General features: G+C 47.9%; 2 protein-coding genes across 3 annotated transcripts in view; one reads left to right on the top strand and one right to left on the bottom strand.

Annotated features, from left to right (window-relative positions):
• TECPR2 (tectonin beta-propeller repeat containing 2) overlaps positions 1-1,008 on the bottom strand; it is a 102,555-nt gene extending 101,547 nt beyond the window's left edge. For both annotated transcript variants that reach the window (XM_025443084.3, XM_049113502.1), the window contains exon 1: positions 860-1,008. The gene's annotated coding sequence lies outside the window, so the exon portion shown is untranslated. The remainder of the gene's footprint in view (positions 1-859) is intronic.
• LOC112657187 (cyclin dependent kinase 2 interacting protein) lies at positions 962-26,464 on the top strand. Its single transcript, XM_025443093.3, has 5 exons — positions 962-1,118; positions 13,008-13,176; positions 16,174-16,303; positions 23,803-23,932; positions 26,020-26,464. The coding sequence occupies exons 1-5, from the start codon at positions 1,112-1,114 to the stop codon at positions 26,220-26,222; spliced, it is 639 nt and encodes a 212-aa protein (XP_025298878.1). The 5' UTR covers positions 962-1,111; the 3' UTR covers positions 26,223-26,464.

Genomic DNA, 26,464 nt, shown 5'->3' with positions numbered 1-26,464 from the left:
GGAGACACTGGCGACTACACAGGATACAGTGGCTTTACTCCCAGATTCTGCTCATGCTGTGTTTGCAAGAAGTGCGCGGGGGTGGGTGGGGGTGGGGTCACCCCCAAGTGCAACGCATCACTCCAGCAGATAAAGCGTGCACCCAGGCTGGGACCCCACAGTCCCGCCAGCAGATGGAACAGAAGGAACAAACGTAACAGACTTAAGATTCCTGAGTGTCAGCGAGAGAGTGAGGAAGGATCCAGAGCAGGGAAGGGAAGTGGAAGTAGAGCATGTGGGCAACCACAGCAAGGGGCGACCCTTTAGTGAAGTGTATCAGGTGCCAGGCTCGGTGCTCAGCACTTCGCACGCACGGACCCACCTGATCCTCCCACCCAGGCGTTATCATCCCCGTTTAACGGATGATAAAGCTGCAGCGCAGCGACGTGGCATCACCTGCGCCGAGCGCACGGCTGGGGGGTCTGAAGCCGGGGCACCCCCTCCTTGAAGCCTCCCAGGCCTTAAGGCAGGACTGGGGGGGGGGGGCATTCACCCTCCTGAACACCTGGGGGTGCGTGCCCAGGTCTACGCCAGCAGCGCCAGGGCGCGGAGGGTCGGGGGACCGGGCGCAACGTCAGGCAGGCAGGCGCCGCGGGCGGGCCGGCAGGGGGACCGAGGACGCGGGACGGGGGATGAGGGATGACCGGCCCAGGGATGAGGGATGAGGGATGAGGGCCCGGGGATGCGGCGGAGGACCGCCCAGCCTGGCGCCTCAGGTGCTGGCGCGCGGGCGAGACGGGCAGGGCGACCCCAGGCGCCGAGGCCAGGGAAGGGCGGCCCCGGGGAGGCCGAGGAAGGGGCGCGGAGGAAGGGGACTCACCTCCCGCGGCGGCCCCTCCGGACTCGTCGGCCGGGCCCGGCCGGAGGAGGCGGGGACGGACTCCGGGCCGCGGGGGCTGCCGGGAGCCCGTTCCCTAGGCAACCGCGCCAGCCCCGCTGAGCGACAGGCGGAGGCTAGAGCGGCAGAGCCACAAGTGGCGGCCGGCCAGCGGCGCGGAGCGGAAGCACGTCAGCGCGCTTCCGGCGGGCGTGGGCGGGGCTTCGCGCTCCTTCCCGGGATACCTGCGGACGCATGGCAGGTGGGTGCGCGCGCGCGGGGGAGCGTCCTGCGGCTCGGCGGGCGGCCCCGGAGCCCACCGGCTTGGCCGGGCCTCTGTGGTCTTCCCGCGTAGAACTACTGGATGTGTGCGAGGGAGTGTCAGCACATCCTGACCCCCCAAATTGTAATTGTCTTTGTAAACTAGCGCTAGCGGGGGTGCTCGGGTGCCAGGGCTTGCATGCCCAGCTCCTCCCAAAACCTTTCCCTGAGTTCCCCTCGGGATTACCCGCCGCACAGAGCCCTTTGCTTCTAATAAGAGCTGTCAATCGGCGAGTGCTCACTGCGTGCCGTGTGGTGCCCTTAGTGCTCTGTGGGTCAGCTCGTTTGAGCCTCACCTTGATCCCACGTAGTAACGTGCGCAGGTTGGGAGGATCAGGGAGGGAGCCGCTATGCTGAACCTCTCTGCTCTGTGCTGGGCCTCTCGTTCCTGGTCTCTTTCCCTCCTGGCCTGGGGTCCCTTGGAGTTAGATCTGTGGTTTGGGTTGCTAACTATGGAGCAGACGGAGAATGAATCAGATGTGGTCTTCGCCCTCAAGGAGCCCCTACTGCAGGAGAGAAACCCTTAGGAGATGATAGTGCAGGTGGTAAAAGCTATTTCTCCATTTAACACATTTCATTTGTCACCTACTGTGTGTCTAGGTTAGGAGAGGGAACAAGACATAGTCACTATTCGGGTGGCCTCACAGTCCACCCAGCAAGTCTACCACACTAGTGAGTGTCGGTGATAGTTCAAGAAGAGGTGCGACATCTAGTGCAATGAATCCTAACCCAACCTGGGAGATCCAGGAAGATTTCTTTGTGGAAGGAGTGGCTTTCTGAAAACCTAAATCAGATCATATCACTTTCCTACTCAAAGCTTATTGGTTCCTTTCCACTGACTTGGAATAAACCTAAACTCTTTATCTTAGTATGTAAGGTTCCATTTGCTTGACCGCTTCCTCACCCAGATCCCTCCCCACCACCTTTCCATTATAAGTGATGTGGGGTCATGGAGCACAACAGTCAAGAAAGAATTCTTGGGATGTTGCGTGGTGCAACTTAGTAAGTTTATTTAAGTAGCCTGGGGACAGAACCTGTGGGCAGAAAGGGCTGCATTTTTGCGGTATGAAGCTGGTGGTTATATGCTTAGTGGTCAAGGGGGAGGAGACATGCAGAGGGTATTATACATGTTTCCTTGAATTTCTACCCATAAAACTACTTTTGCAACATTTCTCTGGTGCTTATCATTCAGTTCGATATTAACTATCAGTGAGATTTACAGACAGTTATGAGACCCTTTAAGAATGTAGCAACCGGGATCCCTGAGTGGCGCAGGGGTTTGGCGCCTGCCTTTGGCCCAGGCGCGATCCTGGAGACCCAGGATCGAATCCCACATCGGGCTCCCGGTGCATGGAGCCTGCTTCTCCCTCTGCCTGTGTCTCTGCCTCTCTCTCTCTCTCTTTGTGTGACTATCATAAATAAATTAATTAATTAATTACAAAAAAAAAAAAAAGAATGTAGCAACCAGGGGCACCTGGTTGGCTCAGTGGTTGAGCTAAGTCTTTGGCTTAGGTCGAGATCCCAGAGTCCTGGAATCAAGTCCCGCATCAGGCTTCCTACAGGAAGCCTGCTTCTCCCTCTGCCTATGTCTCTGCCTCTCTTTCTATGTCTCTCATGAATAAATAAATAAAATCTTTAAAAAAAGAAAAACCAAAAACTTAAAAAAAAAAAGAATGTAGCAACCAGCACGTTTTATTATTATTATTTTTTTTAACCAGTACATATTTGATCTTTGTTCAGAACTATGTAGACTAAAGGTCAGCCTTCTGGGCTAAAGGTGAACATTTTTCTGCTTCTGCCCTCATCGTAGATACACTGGCCTTGCTCAGTTTTTCAGACTCACCAAGCTCATTCTCACATTAGGACCCATACTGTTGACCTTTCAACAAGCCTAAATAACATCTCTTCAGGGGTTCACTCTAACACAAGACCCCATTTTCTTTTCTACCGGGCACTTACCAAGATACAAATTGGTCATGGTCATTTGGTTGTCTATTATCCACCTCCTCTTTGGAAAGTAAGTTCCATGAAAATGGTCCTGGTATGATTCATTCAGTCATTTCATCCCCCATGCCTGGCATATTGTTGGTTAGTGGTATAAGTAAAGAATGAAGGGAAAACCAATATGATCCTTAAATAAGCAGAGCCTTAAAGAATACTAGGAGTTAGCCAAGTGAGTGGAGACACACATGGCCAGGGGAAATATTCTAGGTCAAAGTCAGAACTTGTACAGAGCTAGCCCTAAGGCATGGAGAGCAAGCTGGGGGAAGCTGGAGAAGTGGTAGAAAGGACTTGCATAACAGGCTGTGATATTGTGGTTTATAATAAGAAAATATTTGGTCTTTTTCTTGTTCTTGGCACAGAGGTAAAACCCTTGGTGTTTCTGCAGTGTGAGAATGAGCAGGATGTCTTGTTATGTTGATAAGGTGACTTTTGGGAAGGTGACCTTTGGATGGGGGCTGGTTCCCCCCTACAGAAACCAATCATGTGATTATTAAAGGGTTAGAATTTTCAGCCCCACCTGACTCCCCTGTGCCTCCAGGGGAGAGGGGCTGGAGGTTCAATCAATGGGCACTGCCCAGTGACTTAATCAACCATGCCTATGCAATGAAGCCTCCATAAAAGCTGACAAGGATGGGATTTGGGGAGCTCTAGGTTGATGAACATGTGGAGATTTGAGGAGAATGGTGTACTACTCACAGAGCATGGAGACTCTATGCCCCTTTCCGCATACCTTGTCCCCTGTATCTCTTCCATCTGGCTCGTTCTGATGGAAAGAAAAATAAATGTATACTTACATACATGTTTGCTCTCCAACTAAGACCATAAAAATCTTAGTTTGTTAAGACTTATTAAACTAAAGTTTGTTCATTTTAAACAGAGCAAAGAGCAATTTTATTTAAGTAAAAAAAAAAAAAAAAATTATTCAACCACAGCAGAGGAATTGCAATTTGGGATAGGCAAGCTACAGTGAACTATAGGCAAGTTTGAAGAGACAAATGGAAGGCCAGCATTCATTAGGTTTCAGGGGGAAACTGGGAAGGGTTACTGTAAACAAGTGTATTGGAGAAGAACAAGAGTTTGAGGTCTAGTGGTTTCTGCACAGTGGTTTCTCCCTTGGCTGTAGGCGACAGTTAATGCATTATTACTGGGGCAGGGAGGGCTCTTCCTTTTCTTAGAAGCAGGAAATAAAATTCCTATGTGAAATATGTCCTCCGTTGTTGAGATAAGTCTTATCTTTTTATTCCTCCTTGTTGTGCAGGCCGCAGCAAGTGGTAACATGTGTAAGCACCCCCCTCTCCAGGGCTTTCTGACTCTATTTTACAGGAGATTTCCTTTATTTTCACATTTCTGCCTTTAGATCAAGGTCTTTTCTCAAAAGCATCACTTTATCAAGAGTCAGGTTTTCCGTATATAGTGGCTTTTGTCCCTGGGTGCCAGGAAGGACCTTTCTGGTTGGAAGGAAAGTGCATAATGACTAGAAACTACTGAGGCCACCTGTGAGTAACAAGAAAGAGTACGAGGGAGGACTCAGCATTTCCCATCTAAAATCTCTTTCTTACGAGGTTAAGTGTTGGAGAGCATCTGGAAGCCCTCAGCTAGCATCACACTGTTTGGTACATCTGTTCCTGCAAAGTTTTGACAGGCAATGGGTACAAAGTTTAAAAGTAATCATACAAAGCAGAATTAAAAGTAATATGACAAATCCAGGATGATGGTTCTAAACCAGGAGCTCAAACCTGAAGGTAACCAGCTAAATAGATCAAAAGACCAGAGGTCATTGGGTGAAATTTGTTGTAATCAGAGGTCTCCTTCCCTGATCTTGTGTAACTGGGTTTCTCTTTCTCCAGACATATTTATCCAGGTGCAACAAACAGGTGGTATTTGCCATTGCATAAATGCCTCCTTGTTCAGCAAGTAGATTGTCCAAAGCTTCCTTTAGCCAACAAGTCATGTGATCATTGTCGAGCTGTTCTTGCTTTGGCTGTAGAATCGGCTACCTCTTCTAATGTTAGGGAGAGATTTCTGATCATGTGTTCATTTGCTCTTATTCCAACTCCGGAGGAAAAGCCTCCCTACAGAGGCAAACCAGGAGTCGTACAGCCCCCTGAAGTTCCCAGTTAAGAGAGCCTTGGAGGCCTAATGTGGCAGGTCAGCGGAGGCCTCTGGTTTGTTATTGTTTATTTGTTATAAACAATAAACATTGACTTCCAAGTTGCCAACTGTCTAAGCATTTGTATGCCTATGGAAAATGCTGTCCACTGTAAACAAAAATGAAACCAGGTGGTACCCAGGGGACTCCAGCTAAGGTCTTATTATTGATAGTTGGAATTTCCCGATTGACCTTTTCAATCCAGGGATGAAAGGAATTGGGATGACATTCTATGAGAGGCCATCCCTTCATTAAGAAATCTTTTCTAGGGGATCCCTGGGTGGCACAGCGGTTTAGCGCCTGCCTTTGGCCCAGGGCGCGATCCTGGAGACCCGGGATCGAATCCCACATCGGGCTCCCGGTGCATGGAGCCTGCTTCTCCCTCTGCCTATGTCTCTGCCTCTCTCTCTCTCTCTCACTGTGTGCCTATCATAAATAAATAAAATTTAAAAAAAAAAGAAATCTTTTCTAAAAATTTGCAAAGGGGCATAAACTTGTTTATATTTCCTTTAGGTGTAGGAGACCACACTTAGATAAGGAAAAGAATGTGGGATTGTACAATTAACAAAGATGGAGGGATTTAACTGAGCTAGTGTGGTTACGACTGGGGAAAGGCTGAAGCAAATATGGGAATGCCTGGTATAATAGCCTAACTTGATAGGTAACATCTATAGGCTTGTGGGTGTAATCAACAGTGGCATTTGGCACTAGAAGGAAATTGGTTATAGGTAAGACCAGTCTCCAATATTGTGAACAGATCAGAGCTTCTGGTGACAGATCCAATAGTCAGGTTTCCTCCTTCTGCAGGCGATTGGGAAATGCGATTGGGGCATTGACTTTCCAAGAAAAAGAGGGTGAGGGGCGTCTGGGTGGCTCACTCAGTTGGGCGTCCAACTCTTGGTTTTGTCTCAGGTCATGATCTCTGGGGTTGTGAGGTAGAGCCACATGTTGGGCTCCATGCGGGGTATAGAGCCTGCTTGAGATCCTCTCTCTCCTTCTCCTCCCCACCCCCACCACTTGTATGCATGCTCTTTCTCTCAAAAAAAAAAAAAAAAAAAAAGAAAAGAAAAGAGAGAAAGAAGAAGAAAGAGGAGGGGATCCCTGGGAGCTCAGCAGTTTAGCACCTGCCTTTGGCCCAGGGCGCAATCCTGGAGTCCTGGGATCGAGTCCCGCGTCGGACTCCCGGCATGGAGCCTGCTTCTCCCTCCTCCTGTGTCTCTGCCTCTCTCTATATATATATCTATCAAAAATAAACAAATCTTTTTAAAAAAAAAGAAGAAGAAGAAGAAAGAGGGGGTGAAGTAAGAGTGAGAAGAGCAAAGGAAAGAATGTATATGTAGGTCTGGTCTGGTAATCCCAGGAAAGCTATCTGCTTCAGTGGCCTGCTTCAATTCCTGCAAATTTGTATTTTCGTGTCACCAGTTGGTGTGCAGGTCCAGTCAGGGTTTGGTGCTTTCTTTGGATGTGACAAATGAATCCAAAAGTCTATTCATTTTTCTAGTAGACAAGATCTCCAGGTTGTAGCTGTGATGTTTGAGGTCTTTGTCTCCCAGGAGCGTGCTGTAAAAGGATTGCTCTACTAAAGCATAGTTATTTTCAATAGAAGTAGTAAGGCTTTTACAGTATTGAAGTATGTTTCCTTTTATCACGTGTGGATCAAAAGAAGCAAGAGCCAAGTACATTGGGTGTCCTGTGATTATATCAAAGGGTAAGAGTTGATGAATTCCGAAAGGAGTAGACCTGAGATTTAAAATGACCATTGGCGGTACCTTTGGCCAAAGTAGTTTACAGATTTTTGCCAGCTACCTCTTAATGGTGCCAGTTCAATTGGTCCTGAGGATTGAGAGTGGTAAATATAGTGAGAGTGTTGTAAAACCAGCCACGTAGCACAGACTGGTCGCATCACCTGACCAGTGAAGAGTTCCCTAGTCACTGTGAAGTCCCAGGGTGGTCCTCCAGGTAGGAATGATCTTTTCTCTTAGAATTTTAGCTGCAGAGGCGGCAGTAGCCTGCCCACAAGGGAAAACCTCAGTTCAGTGGGAAAACATACAATCTATGGCTAAAACATATGTATCCATGAGATGGGGGAGCTGTAATAAAATCCACTCACCAAACCTCAAATGGTCCATAGGGCAATTAAAATTCCCAGGTACAGTGTGGACAGGTTTCCCAGGATTGCAGTTTGGGCAGTTGGGGACAAGCAAAGTAGGCACCTTTTATGGCCTTATTAATATTCCCCACCAGTAGTGATTTACAAAGGTCATTTTATGAGCAGAACAATGACGGTGTGCACAGTGGTCAGTAATAGGAATTTTAGAGTCTCTGGCGGGACTGGACTATTATTTGGCCCGGAGTTTTCTCTTTTTATCAAACTAACAATTACCAGATTTCCAATTTTGTTTTTCCTTTTCTGGGGCCATCTCTAGCCAGTTCTTCTAGATTGTCATTTGGGGAAACATCCCTTTGGACCACAACAGAGGTATGGTTGTTGGTTCCTTTGAGAAGAGCATTCTTGGTGGAAATATCACTGAGATGGTTCCCTTTAGCCTCCAGGGAGTCAAGTGTGGAATGCCCAGGAACCTTTATCAGAGCAGGGGGGCCTGGGTGTCTACAACTCTTAATTTTGGTTCACGTCATGATCTCAGCGTCATGAGATCAAGCCCCACGTCAGACTCTGTGCTGGGCATGGAGCCTGCTTAAAATTATCTCTCTCCCTCTTCCCCCCACCCCTTTATGCTCTCTCTCTCTCTAATAAAAATAATAATAGCCAGAGCAGCTGATAGGAGTATAGCACCTAATAAATTTTGGACATAAAATCCATTTGAAAATTTCTCCCTGCTAAAAGTGGGAACCCGCATTGTTTCCATAATCACAAAATTGTGAGTCACTCTGAAGGCATATCTGCTGTCAGAGTAAATGTAGGCAGTTGTGCCCTTGGTGAGCATGCCGTGTGAGGGTGTACAGCTCAGCTTGTTGGAGAGAAGTAGCCTAAGGCAAAAGTATTGCTCAGTTACTTCAAAGGGAGTTGCAAGTACATATCCAGCACAACATTCGCCATTTCTACCTCTCACCTAAAAACCATCAGGGAACCATGAGAAGTCAGTGTCATGCAAAGGAGCCTCCTGTCAGTCATCATGGAGGGGAGTCACGATCTGCAGAGTTGGCATGAGCAGGGAGGTGACTGCAGCGAGGAGTTCTGGGAGGAGAGGTTAGGAAGAGGCTTTCATAGGAGGGGGACAACTGGCCAGAGGGTGAAGGGTGTTCAGGAGGGCTTCTACTGTCCAGGGCATGGGATGGCTACCGGGGTCCCAGACTGTCTCCTCACTGCCCTTAGCCAAAAGGGTGGTGGTGGGAATGGCTCTGAGGTATGGTGCCTGGTCCCACAGGGCCTGTTGTTGGCTGTAATGCCCTATGGGGTTGATGGTGATCCCCATACCTGGGAGATCCACCATTACCTTGGGTGGGTAATCCCAGGGAGTTCCCTTCCTTTTCATATATAGGTGGGAAAAAGGAAAGTTGATAATTGGGATGGCCAAGGGCAGGGGGATTTATTAAGCTTTCTTTTAGGTATTAAAAGCTAAGTCTTAAAAAAAAAAAAAAAAAAAAAAAAGCTAAGTCTTCTTGACCTTCCCAAGTAGTGGGATCAAGAATCTCTTTCCAATAGGGACGCCTGGGTGGCTCAGCAGTTTAGCACTTGCCTTCGGCCCAGGGCGTGATCCTGGAGTCCCGGGATTTTAACTAGAAGGGGAAGATCCCAGTTTGACCCATTAATGAACATAGAGTTAAAAACTACCCATCTGGGCAGCCCCAGTGGCCCAGCAGTTTAGCGCTGCCTTCAGCCCGGGGTGTGATCCTGGAGACCCGGGATCAAGTCCCACGTCGGGCTCCCTGCATGGAGCCTGCTTCTCCCTCTGCCTGTGTCTCTTCCTCTGTGTGTGTGTCTGTCATGAATAAATAAATAAAATCTTAAAAAAAAAAAAAAACTACCCATTGGATACTTTTATCCAAATAAAACTATCCAAATCCAAGTGGATACAGTGTTTAAAGGAAGACCAGAGTTTTCTTTAAAAACGGTTTGGAGGGGCGCCTGGGCAGCTCAATTGGTTAAGCATCCAACTCTTGAGTTTAGCTAGGGTCATGATCTCAGGGTCATGAGATTGAGTATTGCATCAGGCTCATGCTGAGTGTGGAGTCTGCTTAAGATTTTCTCTCTTTCTTTCTGCCTAGCCCTGTCCCATCTGTACACATGCATGCACACACTGTCTCTCTCCCTCAAAAAAAGAAAAGAAAGAAAAGAAAAGAAGAAAAGAAAAGAAAAGAAAAACCAAAAAAACAACAATTTGGAGCCAGCTGTAATAATCACACATGAGTTCATTGGGCTTTTGGGTACAAGCTTGAATCTTAGTGCATTCAGCAGGTTTTGGGCATCCCTTAGCGCCCGCAGGAACTCAATAATATAGCAAGGCAGGGGATAGTGTCCCATCTATGGTGCTAAAGATCTTTCCATGCGGCCAGCATGCAGGGCTGCATGAGCATCTGGCTCCGGGCTCCCAAACAGACCAGGCTGGGCCACTCACTGCTGACAAAATCCACAGGCAGAGACGGGTGGTAGTGACACAAGATAGGAGTTTATTTCAGTGAGCCCAACGCAGGTGGACTCATGTCTCAAAGACCCTCTCCAAAGTGCTGAAGATGCCTCCAGGTTTATATAAGGAGAATGTGGGACAAAGGTTGGTGGGTGCGTGCAGGGGGCAGTGAAGGTCAGGTCTTATCGCCTTGGGGTCAGTCATCAGGGGTCCTGCTGACTCGGGGCATCCTTGTTGCTTGAGGGAATAGTTTTGGTTCCCCTCACAGGTTGCTTTGCCAGCTGGTTCTCTTGCCTGAGTTAAGAGATAAGCTGGAAAGGAGAACTTAGTCATCTAGGAAGTACTGACTGAGGTCAGAATGGAGGTCATTGGCGTCCTCTCTCACCAGCATCCTCCCGAGTGGCAGGTTCACCCAGTGCTGGGACTGGCCCTCGACAGCACACGTGTGTAATAGTGGGTATAAATCTCAGAAATTGGGTTGATAAGTTTGAATCACCATATTAAGCAACTCAGCAAATCTCTGAGGATCTACAAGGGTTTTCAGCAAATCTAAGATTCCCAAATCTCACTTTGGGAAAGTCTTTGACTGTAGCTCCGAATTCAGCTTTAGTCCAGAGCACATGAGAAATTGGGGGTTTAGCATTTGGATCCTCAGAGGGTCTGACGGTAATGGGGCAGGTTTTAATAGGCTTGGGGAGAAGGGGAAGGACGTTCAGAGAGAGGATTGAATGAGGAAGTTCAGGGTATGAAGGAAGTGGGACAATGTGGGAAAGAGGAAGGTGGCCCTGGGCTTTGTGCAAGGTGGCAGTCCTGTGCCCTGAGACCAAGAGCATGAGAGGAGAGCACAAGGCCTCAGAAGATCTTCGTCTTTAATTGTTTGTTCCACTCCGTTAATTTGGAATCAGTATTTTACAAAGAGGCAACTTGAGAGTCCTGAATCTGTTTAGAAGCCTCCAGGTACCCATCAAATTAGGCATCCCATGGAGTCTGCTTAATTTTAGCTCCAGAGCTTTCTAATTAGTTCCAAGAAAAGTTTGTGGGGGTCAAGAATTCCCCATAATGGCCATCGAAGTTTTGACTTGTCTTTGGTTAAGTTGGCCCATTTAGTCAAAATGCATTCCCACCAACAAGTCACAAGGGTTCCTTTTTCTCCACATCCTCATCAACATGTTATTTTTTGTCTTTTAAAAAAAGTTTTATTTATTTATGTGAGAGAGAGAAAGAGAAACAGAGCAAGCACAAGTGTGGGGGAAGGACAGGAGGAGAGGGAGAAGCAGACTCCCCGCCGACCAGGGGGCCCTATATGGGGCTCAATGCCAGGACCCTGAGATCATGACCTGACCTGAAGGCAGATGCTTCACCTACTGAGCCACCCAGGCACCCCTCTTGTCTTTTCTATACCAGCTGTTCTGACAGGTGTGAGGTGATACCTCATTGTGGTTTGGATTCACATTTCCCTGATGATCAGTGATGTTGAGCATCTCTTCGTGTGTCTCTTGGCCATCTGTATATCTTCTTTGGAAAAAGGTCTGTTCAGATCCTCTGCCCATCTTTTAACTAGATTATTGGTTTTTTGATGTCGGGTTGTCAGAGATAGACAAATATCATATGATTTCATGCATATGTGGAATTTAAGAAACAAAACAAATGAACAAACAAAAAAGGAACAAAAAAGACTCAACCACAGAGAACACATTGATGGTCACCAGGGCGGAGGTGAGTGGGGGATGAGGGAAGCAGGTGATGGGGATGAAGGGGCACACTTGTGATGAGCACTGGGGCATATATGGAAGTGTTGAATCACTATATTGTGTGCCTGAAACTAATATAACACTGTATGTTAATATACTTGAATAAAAATAAATAAGTAAGTGATAATAATGCATGTGAGGGGAACTATAGCTTTTTTTGAAAATATTTATTTATGGGCAGCCCCGGTGGTGCAGCGGTTTAGCGCCGCCTGCAGCCCAGGGCGTGATCCTGGAGACCCTGGATCGAGTCCCATGTCGGGCTCCCTGCATGGAGCCTGCTTCTCCCTCTGCCTGTGTCTCTGCTTCTCTGTGTCTCTATGAATAAATAAATAAAATCTTTAAAAAAAAAAAAAGTCACATTCTCTTTAAAAAAAAAAAAAAGAAAATATTTATTTATTAGGGAGAGAGAGCACGAGCAGGGAAAGGGGCAGAGGCAGAGGGACAAGCAGACTCCCCCCCCGCCCCCCAGCAGGGAGCTTGATGCGGGGCTTGATCCTGGGACTCTAGGATCGTGACCTGAGCCAAAGGCAGACGCTTAACCAGCTGAGCCACCCAGGTGCCCCCAGGACAATAGCTTTTAAACATAAAACCATCTGGAGTCCCAGAAGGAGGACCTTCTGAGAGAGTAGAGAATCAAGATCCTATTACTCAAAATCTGATGTTTGAAAAATAAAAGCAAGTACTTTAAGCGGATCCTAATAGTCAGGTGCTCCCCCAAGGGGAGGACTCGACATCTGAGAGACTCTCCAGAGGATGAGCACGAGAGCTCCGTGGAGGCACCGCGCTCAGGCCTGGCGGTCGTCATCCCCTGGGGTCCTCTCCTTCGGACCCCATTCTGACCACCAAGTAATGTAAACTGCAGACAGCAAAGAGCATCTCTAAGTAAAAAAATGAGCTTGTTCAGGAATAGTGAAGGAATTCCAGTTCGGGACAGTTCGCCACGATGAATCGTAGGCCAGTCGAAGAGGCAAAGGGAAGGGCAGCTTTGATTAGGTTTTAGGGGGCAGTGGGGAGGTGCTGATCACATGTCTGTGGAGAGCAAGAGTTCGAGGTTCTAGGGCTTTCTCATTGGTGCCAGTGGTAGTCAGTGCGTTGTTGCTGGAGCGGGGAGAGATCTTCTTTTTCTCAAAAGCAGAAATGAAATTCCTACGTGAAAAGTGTCCTCCCTTGTCATAATGATTCCTATATTCCTCCTTCCTGCTGGTCGTGCGGGCCGCAGCAAGTCGTGTGTGGGCACGGGAGCTGCCCTTTCAGGGCTTCCCCACTCCATTTTAAATGAGGCTCCTTTTGTTTATTTTCACAAATTTCATAATAACTATGTTTCTTTTACTCCCTATCAGCAAACACTCTTGGAGGAACAACGCCCAGAAAACCTGTCTTATCTGTCAGTGCAAGGAAAATTAAGGACAATGCCGCTGATTGGCATAATTTAATCCTGAAATGGGAAACCCTTAATGATACAGGTTTTGCTACCGCAAATAAAATTGCCAACCTGAAAATCAGTTTATGGTAAGTACGTATAGAGCTCCTCGTGCTCTAAGCCCCGCACCCTTAGTGATCGGACACGAGTCTCCTGGGAGTCTTCTAGGGCGGGAATGGTAGTCTTAATCCACATGCATAAATTAAATTCTATTAAGAAAAGCCTGGCTGGCTCAGCGGATGCTCAACCGCTGCCTTCAGCTCAGGACGTGATCCTGGGATCTGGGATCGAGTCCCGCATTGGAACTTCCTAGCAGGAAGCCTGCTTCTCCCTCTGCTTCTCTCTATCTCTCTGTGTCTCTCATGAATAAATAGTAAAATCCTAAAAAAAAAAGTAACAAGTGGTAAAATGTTGTATGGAGGTATAAACTGTATATGTCTATTTTAAATAAAAAGTTACGCTACAGGGCAGCCCCGGTGGTGCAGCGGTTTAGCGCCGCCTGCAGCCCAGGGCGTGATCCTGGAGACCCTGGATCGAGTCCCGCGTCGGGCTCTCTGTATGATGCCTGCTTCTCCCTCTGCCTGTGTCTCTGCCTCTCTCCCTGTCTCTATGAATAAATACATAAAATCTTTAAAAAAAAAAAAAAAGTTATGCTACATATTGTTCACGGTTATGTCTATAGAAAATTATAAAAATGGATTGGAAGGACACGGCCTTCTGGCTGTGAAGCTCACACCTTTGGGATGGATGAGTGGTGGGCAGAAGATCAGTACGGCTTGGACTTCACAACGTTGCACTTTGTTTCTGTGATGTTGTGATTTATAGGAAGAAATATCTCTTTGGTCTCCCTCCCTGCTCCTGGCACACAGCTCCTAAAACCCTTCTGACTTCCTGACGGATAAGAGCAATAGGAGCATCCTCTGTTAAAATGTTTGGTCTTCTGTCTTCCAGAAAGATCCAGGTGAAAGGAGTGTCTTATTGTTGATAACATGTCCTCTCCAGCCACCTCTGAGTTAATGTTAAGGAGGTGACTTCTGGAAAGCCTCATGGGGACCAAGCAGGGGGTTAGAGAGTGTGAACTTTCAGCTCCAGCCTCTCACCCACCTCTCAGGGAGGGAGGAGGGCCTGCAGGTTGAGTCAGTCACCAATGGCCAATGATTTAATCAATCATGCCTACGTAATGAGGCCTCCATAAAAATCCAGAAGGATAGGTTTGGAGAGCTTCTGGTTTGGTGAACAATAACATCTCTACGTGCCAGAAGGGTGGGTGGCACCCAAACTCCACAGAGACCCAAGCCCCTGTGCTCAAGACCCTTGCCCTATGTACGTCTTCATCTGGCTGTTCTTTCATATCCTGTAATATCCTTTGTAATAAACCAGCAGTCTAGTAAGTAAACCATTTTCCAGAGTTTTGTGACCTGTTCCAGCAAACCCTTCAGGTCCAAGGGGGCGGTCATGTGAACCTCTTATTCAGAGCCCGTTGGTCAGAAGCACAGGGAACATCCTAGACTGGTGTTAGTGTCTGGAGTTGAGTGGGACAGCCTTGTGGGTCCAAGTGTTGACCTGTGGGACCTGAGGCTGTTTCTGGTAGATACTGTATGAATGGACTTAACTTGTAGGGTGCTCAGCTGATGGCCATCAACTGTGGGAATTACTTGGTGTGGAGAACCCCACTCCCCACTTTTGATGACTGCGTATCAGGTGTCAGGTGGAGGATGGAGAGTAGAGGAGACAAAGGAGTGTATTTTTCCTTAGCAATTTCTTTCTTTTTTTTTTTTTAAGATTTTTCTTATTTAGGGGCACGTGGGTGGCACAGGTGGTTAAGCATCAGACTCGTGGTTTTGGCTCAATCCTGATCTCAGAAATTGAGCCCTGTGTCACCTCCACACTCAGCACAGAGTCTCCTTGGGATTCTGTCCGTCTCCCTCTGCCCCTCCCACTCGTGCTCTCGCTCTCTCTCTCAAAATAAAGAAATCTTTAAAAAGAAAAAAAAAGATATTTGTGTTAAAAAATTTTTTTTCATTTATTTGAGAAAGAAAGAAAGCACAAGCAGGGGAAAGGGCAGAGGGAAGAGAAGCAGACTCCCCACTGAGCAGGGAGCCTGATGCGAGGCTCCATCCCAGGACCCTGAGATCATGACCTGAGCTGAAGGCAGACGCTTCACCACTTGAGCTACCCAGGTGCCACCTCTCTCCCCCCAGCAATTTCTTTAAAAAAGACAAAGGAGCCATGAGAAAACCTGTTAGTGGAAGATTTGCTTCATTATTCTTTGTACTTTCCTATGTATATGGTTTCTTTTTTTTTTTTTTAAGATTTTATTTATTTATTCATGAGAGACCCAGAGAGAGAGGCAGAGACACAGGCAGTGGGAGAAGCAGGCTCCATGCAGGGAGCCCGACGTGGGACTCAATCCCGGGTCTGCAGGATCATGCCCTGGGCTGAAGGCGGCGCTAAACCGCTGAGCCACCCGGGCTGCCCACATATATGGTTTCTTATTTCTCAAAGTTACAGTTCTGTGTTCCTAAGTCATTGTCCATTAGCTAGAGTTGAGAGTCTCAACTGCTGTCACCCGGCTCTGGCCAGTCCCCACCGCACATCACATGCCACAGGTCCTCTGCTGCCTTCCTGCCGAGGCCCGCCAGCAAGAGACAGTTCTTTGCCTTCCTGCGTAAGGAGCTTTCTGATATTGTCTGTTCTGTTTTTATGTTTAATTTTTCCCTGAAGTGTTGTGACCACACTAGATTAATTTCATGCCCCACAGGCCCCAGGGTTCAGTTTACCAAATAATTCCCAGATGGTGAACTCTGGGGAAATGGTCACGTCTCAGTCGTCATTGTACGCCCAGCACAGAGCCCTAGGCCGGGGATGCTGTGGGCCTGCATTCAGCTGACTCACTCTAGCACAAAACTGGTGGATGTGCTCATTGTGGACGTAAATAGTAATCATATGTTATAGCCACGTGAGATAACACCTGTGCCTAATGTCTGACACGGTTATGAGGAGATCACGCTTTCCAGGGTCTGCCATAACGAAGTGAGGTGCCTTTCAGAGTGTACTTTGTTTCCACTCCTTTCCATCTTGTCCAGGAGTGAAGACAAGACAGAGTTACAGAGCAGCAGCCCGGCTTCTAGGGAAGATGCGGACAAGAGACTTCCAGAATATAGCAAGGAGCTGGAGGCGCTGTGTGAGGAGCTGCAGACCACCTACGATGCTTTGGTGAGATCCAGAGCCCCTGGCCACCTGTGCTCACAGTCACCGAGGCCCAGGGGTGTACTTGGGGCTCCCTCAGTGCTCTACAGGTGTCCACGCCATGGGAGGTGCTTTCCTCTTTCTATTTTTTTTTTATTTTTTTTTATTTTTTATTTTTTTGGTGCTTTCCTCTTGACACCGATCTTTCTCTCCTTAGCCTCTTCCACTTGCCCCCTAAATCTCAGTGCTCCCCAGGATGCTGTCCTAGACCTTTGTTCTTTCTGCCCTGCATGATGTCTAGTCCATCTCACCCCCTTCCGAGGGCTCTGTGCCGTAAATATTTTGGGCTTTGTGGGCCATACCGTATCTTGTCACCACTGGCTCCACCAGGTAGCAAGGTGCTAAAATGGGTCAGGGAGGGTATAGAAGCGAATGGCATCGTAGCTGGGGTGCAGGGGTGCACGAGCACCTGGCTCCGGGCTCCCAAACAGGCCAGGCTGGGCCACTCACCGCTGACAAAATCCACAGGCAGAGAGACAGGTGGTGGGGACACAAGAAAGGAGTTTATTTCAGGAGGCTGACACCGGGAGGATGCTGGACTCGCGTCTCAAAGACCATTTCCAAAGTGCTGGAAAGACCCGCAGGGTTATGTAAGGAGAATGTGGGACAGAGGTCGGTGGGTACATGCAGGCGGGCAGTAAAAGTCAGGCTGATCTCGGTCATTGGGTCAGTCACACGGGGTCTTGCCAGTTCCGGGTAGTTGTCATTGCTTGAGGGGGTAGTTTTGGTTCCCATCACGGGGATGTACAAATGGAGGTAGTTCAAGTCTCTGTCAGCATGGCTATGTTCCAATAAAACTTTATTTATGGGTGCTGAAATGTTAATAATTTTCATGTGTCGTAGAATATTCTTTTCACATTCTCTTTGAACTATTTCAGAATGTAAAACTCATTCTGAGCTCTTGGACCATACGGAAGTCGGGTGTGGGCTAATTTGGCCTGTGGGCCCTGCCAGCACAGGAGAGATGCTCTCAATGACTAACTAATGAGTGGGTTCCAGTACCTACCATACCTGCCTCCAAATGTAGACTTAGCCCCTCCTCTCCTTGCCGGGCACATTCTCACACTTGGGTAACTAAAACTTACCCGTGAACATAGGAAATCTTTATCCTTTAATCTTTTTTGATGGAAAAGTTTCTGATACTTAGCATGATTCCTTACCTATTAAACAGAATATGTGGAGCATGATTATATTTCTTCAAGATACCAGTTGTTCAGATTTAGGATTCTAACTGTTCTAAAGCTGACTAGCAGTGTAAAAGAGTTTTTCAGGGAAAAAAACACTACCCCTTTTATTTTATTTTTAAGTAGGCTCCACACCCAGCGTGGAGCTCAACGCAGGGCCTGAACTCACGACCCTGAGATCAAGACCTGAACTGAGATCAAGGGTCAGATACTTGACCTACTAGCCTCCAGGTGCCCCCAATTTAAAATATCACATCACAGATGCTGGGTGGCTCAGCGGTTTGGCGCCTGCCTTTGGCCCAGGGCGCGATCCTGGAGACCTGGGATCGAATCCCACGTCGGGCTCCCGGTGTGTGGAGCCTGCTTCTCCCTCTGCCTGTGTCTCTGCCTCTCTCTCTCTCTCTCTCTCTGTGTGTGTGACTATCATAAATCAAAAATAAATAAATAAATAAATAAATAAATAAATAAATAAATAAATAAATATCACATCACAGATGCTTGGGTGGCTCAGCGGTTTAGCGCCGACTTCGGCCCAGGGCGTGATCCTGGCAACCCGGGAACGAGTCCCACGTCGGGTTACCTGCATGGAGCCTGCTTCTTCCTCTGCGTGTGTCTCTGCCTCTCTCCCTCTCTGTGTCCCATGAATAAATAAATAAAATATTTAAAAATAAATAAATAAAAATAAAATATTACATCAATTATAAGATGCATTAGGGCTTCAGAAACACTAAAACGAGAAAATAAATGGTCGAGGACACTTTGGTAATTTGGCCTTTTCTTTGTGAGTGAAATCAGTACTGTCTTTGGGATATTTAGGATGCTTATGGGGCTACATAGTCTCCCCTAAATAAACGAGTAGGTTTTGGTAATTGTCCTGTTTTGTGTTCTGCCTCACATTGCCCTGGGGCTGTGCTGCGGGGAGACACACTTGCCCTCCATGTGCCCCTCGAGCAGGTAACAAGACGGGTCCACGACTTTGTGTTGACCCCCACACACAAGAAGGTGGGAGAGTAAAGGGTGTGGGCTTTGCGAGATCTGCCTTCTTGGTCTGTCACCGTGTTGGCAGCTGTGTCTCTGGCAGGTGAGGTCTGGACACAGATACCGGTCGGCAGGTTGTGGACCCAGGCTAAATAAGCCATTGAAATTGACAAAGTTGTAAGTTCTAGAAAACTGCCCACTTTGTTTTCTTTTCCCCAAATGAACTCATTTGATCATGGCAAATATTTTGGGGGGCGGGGAGCACCTGGGTGGTGCAGTTGGTTAAGCATCCACCTCTTGGTTTCAGCTCAGGTCATGCTCTCAGGGTCGTGAGATCGAGCCCCACATCCAGCTCCGCATACCGTGCAGAGTCTGCTTAAGATTCTCTCTCCTTCTGCACACACTTTCTCTCCCCCTTCCCAAGTAAATGAATAAATAAGTCTTCTAAAGAGATGTATTCTTGGGCAGCCCCGGTGGCACAGCGGTTTAGCGCTGCCTGCAGCCTGGGGTGTGATCCTGGAGACCCGGGATCGAGTCCCACATCGGGCTTCCTGCATGGAGCCTGCTTCTCCCTCTGCCTGTGTCTCTGCCTCTCTCTTCACTCTCTCTGAATGAATAAATAAATCTTAAAAAAAATAAAAAATAAAAAGATGTATTCTTGTTTGAACAAAAAAGCAGATGTACATATTAAAACAATTTAAACAGCCAAAAAGCAGGGTGCTCAGTCAGCTGAGCTCCAGCCTGACCCCCACATTGTTTGTCATTTTGATGCACCACTGCCCCCCCGCAGAGCCTCTTCACCCCTCATTCCCTTCCAGGATGAAGCATGTTGCAGAATCTCAAAGCTGTGTCAGAACAGGAAACATTTTCAACACATACTAATGTGACTTTTATAAAATGTAAAAAAATCTGAAAGGATTTTGTTTTTTTTTTTTTTTTAAGATTTTATTTATTTATTCATGAGAGACACATAGAGAAAGAGAGAGAGAGGCAGAGACACAGGCAGAGGGAGAAGCAGGCTCCATGCAGGGAGCCTGACCTTGGACTCAATCCCAGGACTGCAGGATCATGCCTTGGGCCGAAGGCAGGCACCAAACTGCTGAGCCACCCGGGGCTCCCCAGGATTTTGTTTTTAAGGCCATTTGGTTCTTGCTAGATCACACGTTCTCATTTAGAACTGTACCCGCTAGAAAGAAGTTTCAGAGGGGAGCCAGTGGGGAAGAGAGGGTGTGCCTTTCATTTCAGGCATGCCAGGAGTGATTGGTTGGTTTTGTGTGTCCATCTTAGGTTCTCCCCATTCTTCAGTGGCAGGCTGGTACCCAGGGACTCCTTCCTCAGCCCCACTAACCTGTGCCGAGGAGGGACAGCGTGGGAAGATGTTAGCGGGGAGAGTCAAGGTCCAGAAAACCCAGCTAGCAGGATGGACTGAGCAGCAGCAGAGGAAATGTGGGGCACCTGCCTTTGGTCCCTCTGACCTGCAGCACAGGCCCGGGGTGAGGCAGGTCAGGGGAAAGTCGCCGCTGGGTCGTAGGTGACCGCGTGCTCATGGTCAGCCGAGTTCCCAAGATCTTCAGATGAAGCCTGGGCTGTGTGCATGACAGCCAACAAAATGATGGGAGACAGTGTGGATGCGTGTCTGGAGGGGCCTCGTGGGGACCTGGGGGAGGCCACCCTTGTCAGAGAGATGTAATTGGAGGAACTGGAGTTTTCGCCCAGAAAAGGGGGGACCAGTAGACAAAACAGCTGCCGTCACAGCCAAAAGGCTGTCCCAAGGAAAGGAAGCAGCCTCCTGGTTTTCTGAGGCCTCTGAGGGGACGAGAGAGATCCCTGGTCCTGGCAGAGGCTTTGGCTCCCACCAGGGAACAACGTGGCAGGTCCTATGCGGAGCTGGAAGGGGCTCCCACGGACGGGGTGTGTCTCGTGGCAGGAAATGTGCCCCCAGAAGGCTGGAGGATTACTCGGTGGGTTTATGACCAAGCTCCTGGCGGAATGAAGTCCTGGGCGGAGCTACGTCAGTGTACACACATTTCCTCCCTTCTTACACCTACCTCGCTATTTGTGTTAATCCCATCCTGTTTATTTACTTAACATTTTTCTATAATACAATTAAAATCACATTATACACATGGCAGCTGAATATTGCCTCCCCATCAGTCTTTGAGCCCGGGGCCTACTCCCTTTTTCCTAAGAAGGGGAGTTTTATTTCTTTCAAAGGCAAGTATGAGTGGGAGGGAGAGGCATACCGGCCCGAGGCTAGTCCCCCGAGTTGGAAGGTAGGCCATCCCACGTGGCACAGGGTTACTAAGCCACAGCCAAGTGGCTGTGGGATGAGGCAGGGCCCCACGTCTCTACAGACTCCCCAAGCCACAATGTCCTGCTCCAGTGAATTTATTATCTATATTTATTTTTTTTAAGATTGTATTTATTTATTTATTCATGAAAAATAGAGACACAGGCAGAGGGAGAAGCAGACTCCCTGCAGGGAGCCCGACGTGGGACTCGATCCCAGGACCCCGGGATCACGCCCTGGGCCGAAGGGAGACGCTCAACCGCTGAGCCACCGAGGGGCTCATATTCTCTACATTCTTAGGGACACTTTATTTATTAGGACAGTCTCCAAGCTCAGAAGGCTTGAGCAGGTATGACAGAGGTCGCGTAAACCATCCCCAGCCTGCACCCCGTTTCATACGCGACTGTCCTACACATCACAAACGCGTAGGCCACGTATGTTGTAACGAGTGAGCCAGTATTGATGCGCTGTTGTTGAGGGAAGGCTGTAGTCTATTCGCATTTCCTTCACTTTTCCCCAGTGCCCTCCATCCCGGGCGCCACAGTGAACGTAGTCATGTCTCCCTAGGCTCCTCGGGCCAGCACAGTCCCACAGGCTTCCCTTGGTTTTTATAACATTGACAGTTTTGGGGAGTACGGGTCAGGCATTTTGCAGCTGCCCCTCACTTGGGAGCTGTCTGATGACTTTCTTCTGGTTTGGCAGGGGTTGTGGGTTTTTCAGGGAGACCACAGAGAAGAGATATCATCACATCCCGTCAAGGGCGTGGACTGTGACCCCGCCAGATCGCCATGAGTGTTAACCTTGACCACCTGGCTGAGGTGCTCCCCGGTTGCTCTGCAAAAGGAGCTCCTTTCCTGCTGTGCACACAGCCCACCCTGGAGGCATGGAAAGTTCTTCCCCACCTCCTTGGGGACAGAGCATGTACATAAATCCTGCCTCTCTTCCCCCACCTATTAGTTACTGGACCATTTGTTTCTAGCAGTATGGACTCATGGGTTGTTGTTTTTTTTTCCACTTTGGTTATAATATATTTATTTCTTTATTTTGTTCCTCAAATTGTTTCTGCTTTGGCCATGAAGAGTTCTGTTGGCTCCTCTGTCCCTTTGACATGCTTCCACCATTGTGAGTTTTTGGTTTGGGTGTTTGCGAACACTTCCTTACTTTCTAGCATTACGAGGTGCTCCAGGCCCATCCCATGTATTTCCTGCCTCCATCCTAGGATCAGCCATTTCTCCAAGGAGCCCCTGTTGCTCTTATTGGAGCATGGTTTTAGAAACCAAGATCCGAGTGCCAGCTGTCAGGCACTAAAATCCTCTGCTCTGGTGAATTTATTCTATTTTGAAGAGGTTTGGAAACAAGTTCTCATTCTATGTTCAAACCGAAAAGTTAATGTTATAAGGCTTTTTAATATCATTTTTCCTGTTCTCCAGCTTGTGGAGAGAGTGATTTCCCAGACTTGGCTTTGAATGTCTTTAATGAGTTTGACCTTGGCAGGAGGCTTTCACACACCCCTTTCCCTAATCTGGATGAACATTTTGCAGTTTGGTCGGTGGGAGGAGGTGTACTGAGGTTGAGCTGGGAGTGTGGGCAGGTTCATGTCCTGCAGGTTCGGGGCTGCTCACTGCATAACCTTTGTCTCTGTTGATGACCTGGGTCAGGCCTCCAGGATTTTTCTTACTCTCCTGATCATTTATAAGCTCTGCTTTGAATTAGGTGGCAAGAGGGAGCTGCTGCAGGATGCAAAGAACATAGGATGGTGCATCAAGAGACCTGGGGTCAGGAAACATGGTGGGGGTGCTGGCTTTGACCTTCCCTAGCTCAGCAGCCCTCAGGATCGTCCCAATTCTATTACAGAAATGCTGAGTCCTACTTCCTGGGATTGGGCCAAGCGATATAGCAAACCTAAAAAGATTGGGAAGAAGAGTGTAGTCCTTTAAAAATCAAGGTTAGTGGGACACCTGGGTGGCTCAGCAGTCTGCCTTTGGCTCAGAGCATGATGGAGTCCCCGGGATCGAGTCCCACATCAGGCTCCCTGCATGGAGCCTGCTTCTCTCTCTGCCTATATCTCTGCCTCTCTCTCTCTCTGTCTCTCATGAATAAATAAATAAAATCTTTTTTAAAAAAAAGTCAATGTTAGCTAAACTTATATCACTTCAGTATAATGGGAGAGTGGCTAAAGAACCAAGTGTAAGGAATTCAGATTTTGACAATTTATAGGTCTCTGTACTTACCCGTGTACCTAGGACTAAGTATACATAGGAGTTAGAATGTGGTCTTAGTAGGTCTGTGCTGCTTGAAACTGAAATCTTAGTCACTTCACCCCTTTTTTTAACAAACCCATCTATAGCTCCAACTAGGTACTTCAGAAATACTTGGTCTTCTTCACCACCACGTGAAAGGTCCCCTCTGCTGGCTCATCCGTGCAGTGGAGATGGTGCCCGGGTCCCCTGCAGTGGCCGGGCAGATGATGTGGTCAGTGGCTTCCCGCAGAGCACACCCACCGGAGCACCGTGGCCGTCAGCTCTCACCACTTCCCGTGTCAAGTATGTCAGGCTGCCTTTCATTACCACCGTTCTACAAATGAGGAAACTGAGCCTTCAAGGTTTCAGTAATCTCAGAGGCAGCTAATAAAAGTCAGAAATGAACTCATATAATATACCCTTTCTCTTCTCATTGCATAAAAGTGGAGCCTGCCTTGCGATTCCTCCGGGTTTTCGGTGCTAAAAAGTTAGTGCCTTCAGAAATCTTAGCGAAGTGGGAGTCGGCAAGCTTTTTCTTTCCAGTGCTGGAAATCCAGGGTTTATTTCTGAAGTAATCCAGATTAATGAAATTGTAGCAACTCTCTGCCTCCATCTCCCCAGAAATGTGCGGCGCACAGTTAACAGTGTTGAGTTATTGGACTTTGGGTCCCAACAGACTTCTACATCTTAGCTCCGAAATCTTAGAGTTATTGAATCTGAGATGGGAATGGATTTCAGATGAGGTTCTCATGTTCCCAATTAATCTCTTTCCAGGCCAAAATCCAGATGAAAATGGAAAAGCTGTCTTCGACCACCAAGGGGGTTTGTGAGCTAGAGGACTACCATTACAGGGACGGGAGGCATCGCCCTCCCCTGTTTCACACGTGGCCCACAGCCTATTTCTGTAAGTAGTTCTCTCCTCGTTGATTCTCAGGAGTAGAAATCATGAGGGCATTTGTGTTCTTTAGATCTTGATGAAGCTGACAGGCTTTGAAATTCAATTTGAGGGATGCCTGGGTGGCTCAGCAGTTGAGCGTCTGCCTTTGGCTCAGGGCGTGATCCCGCAGTCCTGGGATCGAGTCCCACGTCGGGCTCCCTTCATGGAGCCTGCTTCTCCCTCTGCCTGTGTCTCTGCCTCTCTCTCTGTGTCTCTCATGAATAAACAAACAAAATCTTAAAAAAAAAAAGAAAAGAAAAAAGAAATTCAATTTGAGAGGACCCACTGGAAGGGAAGGAGATTGAGGGGCATCCTAGAATAGGCATTTCTTCTTGGCTCTAATAATTACCAAAGAATATTAAACATAATTACAGACATGGGAAGCAAGGTGCCTTTATTGCCCCTTTAAAACCAAGTGGTCGGGGTTGGGGACACGAGGTGCAGCCCCTCAGTGGCTGAGTCTGTAAAGTGCCTACCTTCAGCTCAGGTCGTGATCTTGGGGTCCTGGGATGGAGCCCCGTGTTGGGCTCCCCACTGAGCAGGGAGCCTGCTTCTCCGCTACCCCTCCCTCAGCTTATGCACTTTCTTTCTCTGTGTCAAATAAATAAATAAATAAACAAACAAACAAACAAATAAATAAAGATTAATCTTAAAAAACACACACACAAACAAACACCAGGTGGTTGGGGCACCTGGGCTGGACCCAGTCCATAGAGCCAGTGACTCTTGATCTTGGGGTCATGAGTTCAAGCCCCACAGTGGCCACAGAGATTACCTAATAAAAAAATAATAATAATAACCTTTAAAGAAAAAAAAAGAAAAAAAACAAGGGTACAATGAATTCCACATCCTCTACAGAGGCAGAATTCTTTTTTCTTTTATAGAAAGATGGGTTTTGGGGTGCCTGGGTTCCCCAAAACCCATCTTGGGTTCAATTGCTGAAGCATCCAACTTTTTTTTTTTTTTAAGATTTTTATTTATTAATTTAACAGAGAGAGAACATGAACAGGGGAGAAGCAGACTCCCTGCTAAGCAGGACCCCCCCCACCCCCTCCATGCAGGGATCAATCTCATGACCTGAGCTAAAGACCGACTGAGTCACCCAGGCATCCTGAGCATCTGACTCTTGATTTCAGCTCGGGTCTTGATCACAGGGTCATGAGTTCAAGCCCTGCATTGAAAAAAAGAAAAATTGAGGTCAGTTCAGCCAACCCCACAGAAGAAAACTACTGGAACATGGGTTACCTTTTTTTTTTTTTTTTTTAAGATTTATTTACTTATTTGACAGAGAGGAAGTACACGCATGTGCACAAGCAGGGGGAGGGGCAGAGAGAGGGGAAGAGAGAAGCAGACTCCCGGCGGAGCACAGAGCCTGATGCAGGGCTGATCCCGCAACCCTGAGATCATGACCTGACCTGAAACCAAGTTGGTTGCTGGGACACCTGGGTGGCTCGGTCAATTAAGCATCTGCCGTCAGCTCAGGTCATGAACTCAGGGTCCTAGGATCGAGTCCTGCATCGGGCTCCCTGCTCAGCGAGGAGTCTGCTTCTCCCTCTCCCTCCGTGCACACTCTCTCACTCTTTCTCTAATAAGTAAAATATTTAAAAAGAAAAAGTTGGATGCCTAACTGACTAAACCACGCAGTGGCCCCTCAGAGTTACCTTTAGCTTTGTTAGTTCAAAAGAAGGGCCTACCTATTTGATGCTGATTTGAGACCTCACTTCTAAATAAGGAAGAAAAGGGTAAAACCATTTGATGTAATGTGTCATTGGAATATTGTCAGTTTGGGGTGAATCTGCTGTTTATGATCATCACAAGACTGAAGAGTTGAGCAGAAAAGTTTACACTTACTTATTAATTTCATGACACTTCCCACGCCGTCTAATCCTACTGATCTGCACAAGCCGGATGATGAATACCCTCCCGGTCCTTCCTTATCTCCGTGTTCTCGCCAAGTGTGGTTTTCAACGAGGAGCTTCTCAAAGTGGCACCTCACCCCCAGGCAGGAGCAGTTCCGTGAATTTCTGCTCCTAAAGGGAGATGTTTTGTTTCAGATGAGGTTTCCCGAAAGCTCTCCGACATGTACCAGAAGGAGCTTCTCCTGAAGCGCACAGTCATTGAGGAGCTGGCTCACACCATGGACCACGACCTCACCCTGAGCTACTTGTCCATGTGGCTGCACCAGCCCTACGTGGAGACCAACAGCAAGCTACTTCTGGAAAGCATGCTGCTCGAAACGGGGCACCGAGCCCTGTGACCTCCCAGCTCTGGGCCACTGGCTACTTCTGTGGCTCCCATGGTGGTCCTGTAAGACCCGGGGCTGGGGCATGGCCACCCGCCGACCTTGGCACCTTCCAGGCTGGGTCACTTCAGCAGCTCCCTGTCGCCTCTCCAGACGGCGTGCTGCTGGGAGTGTCTGCCATGCAACGTCATGGGCGCCTATCATGAATCTGTCACCCAAAAGGACTTCTACGTGAAATAAATGAGCACTCAACAGAA

The sequence above is a fragment of the Canis lupus genome, chromosome 8 (genome assembly GCF_003254725.2).
Source record: "Canis lupus dingo isolate Sandy chromosome 8, ASM325472v2, whole genome shotgun sequence".
NCBI lineage: Eukaryota > Metazoa > Chordata > Mammalia > Carnivora > Canidae > Canis > Canis lupus.
The sequence above is the reverse complement of the archived record's forward strand: the minus strand, read 5'-3'. Positions and strand labels throughout refer to the sequence as shown.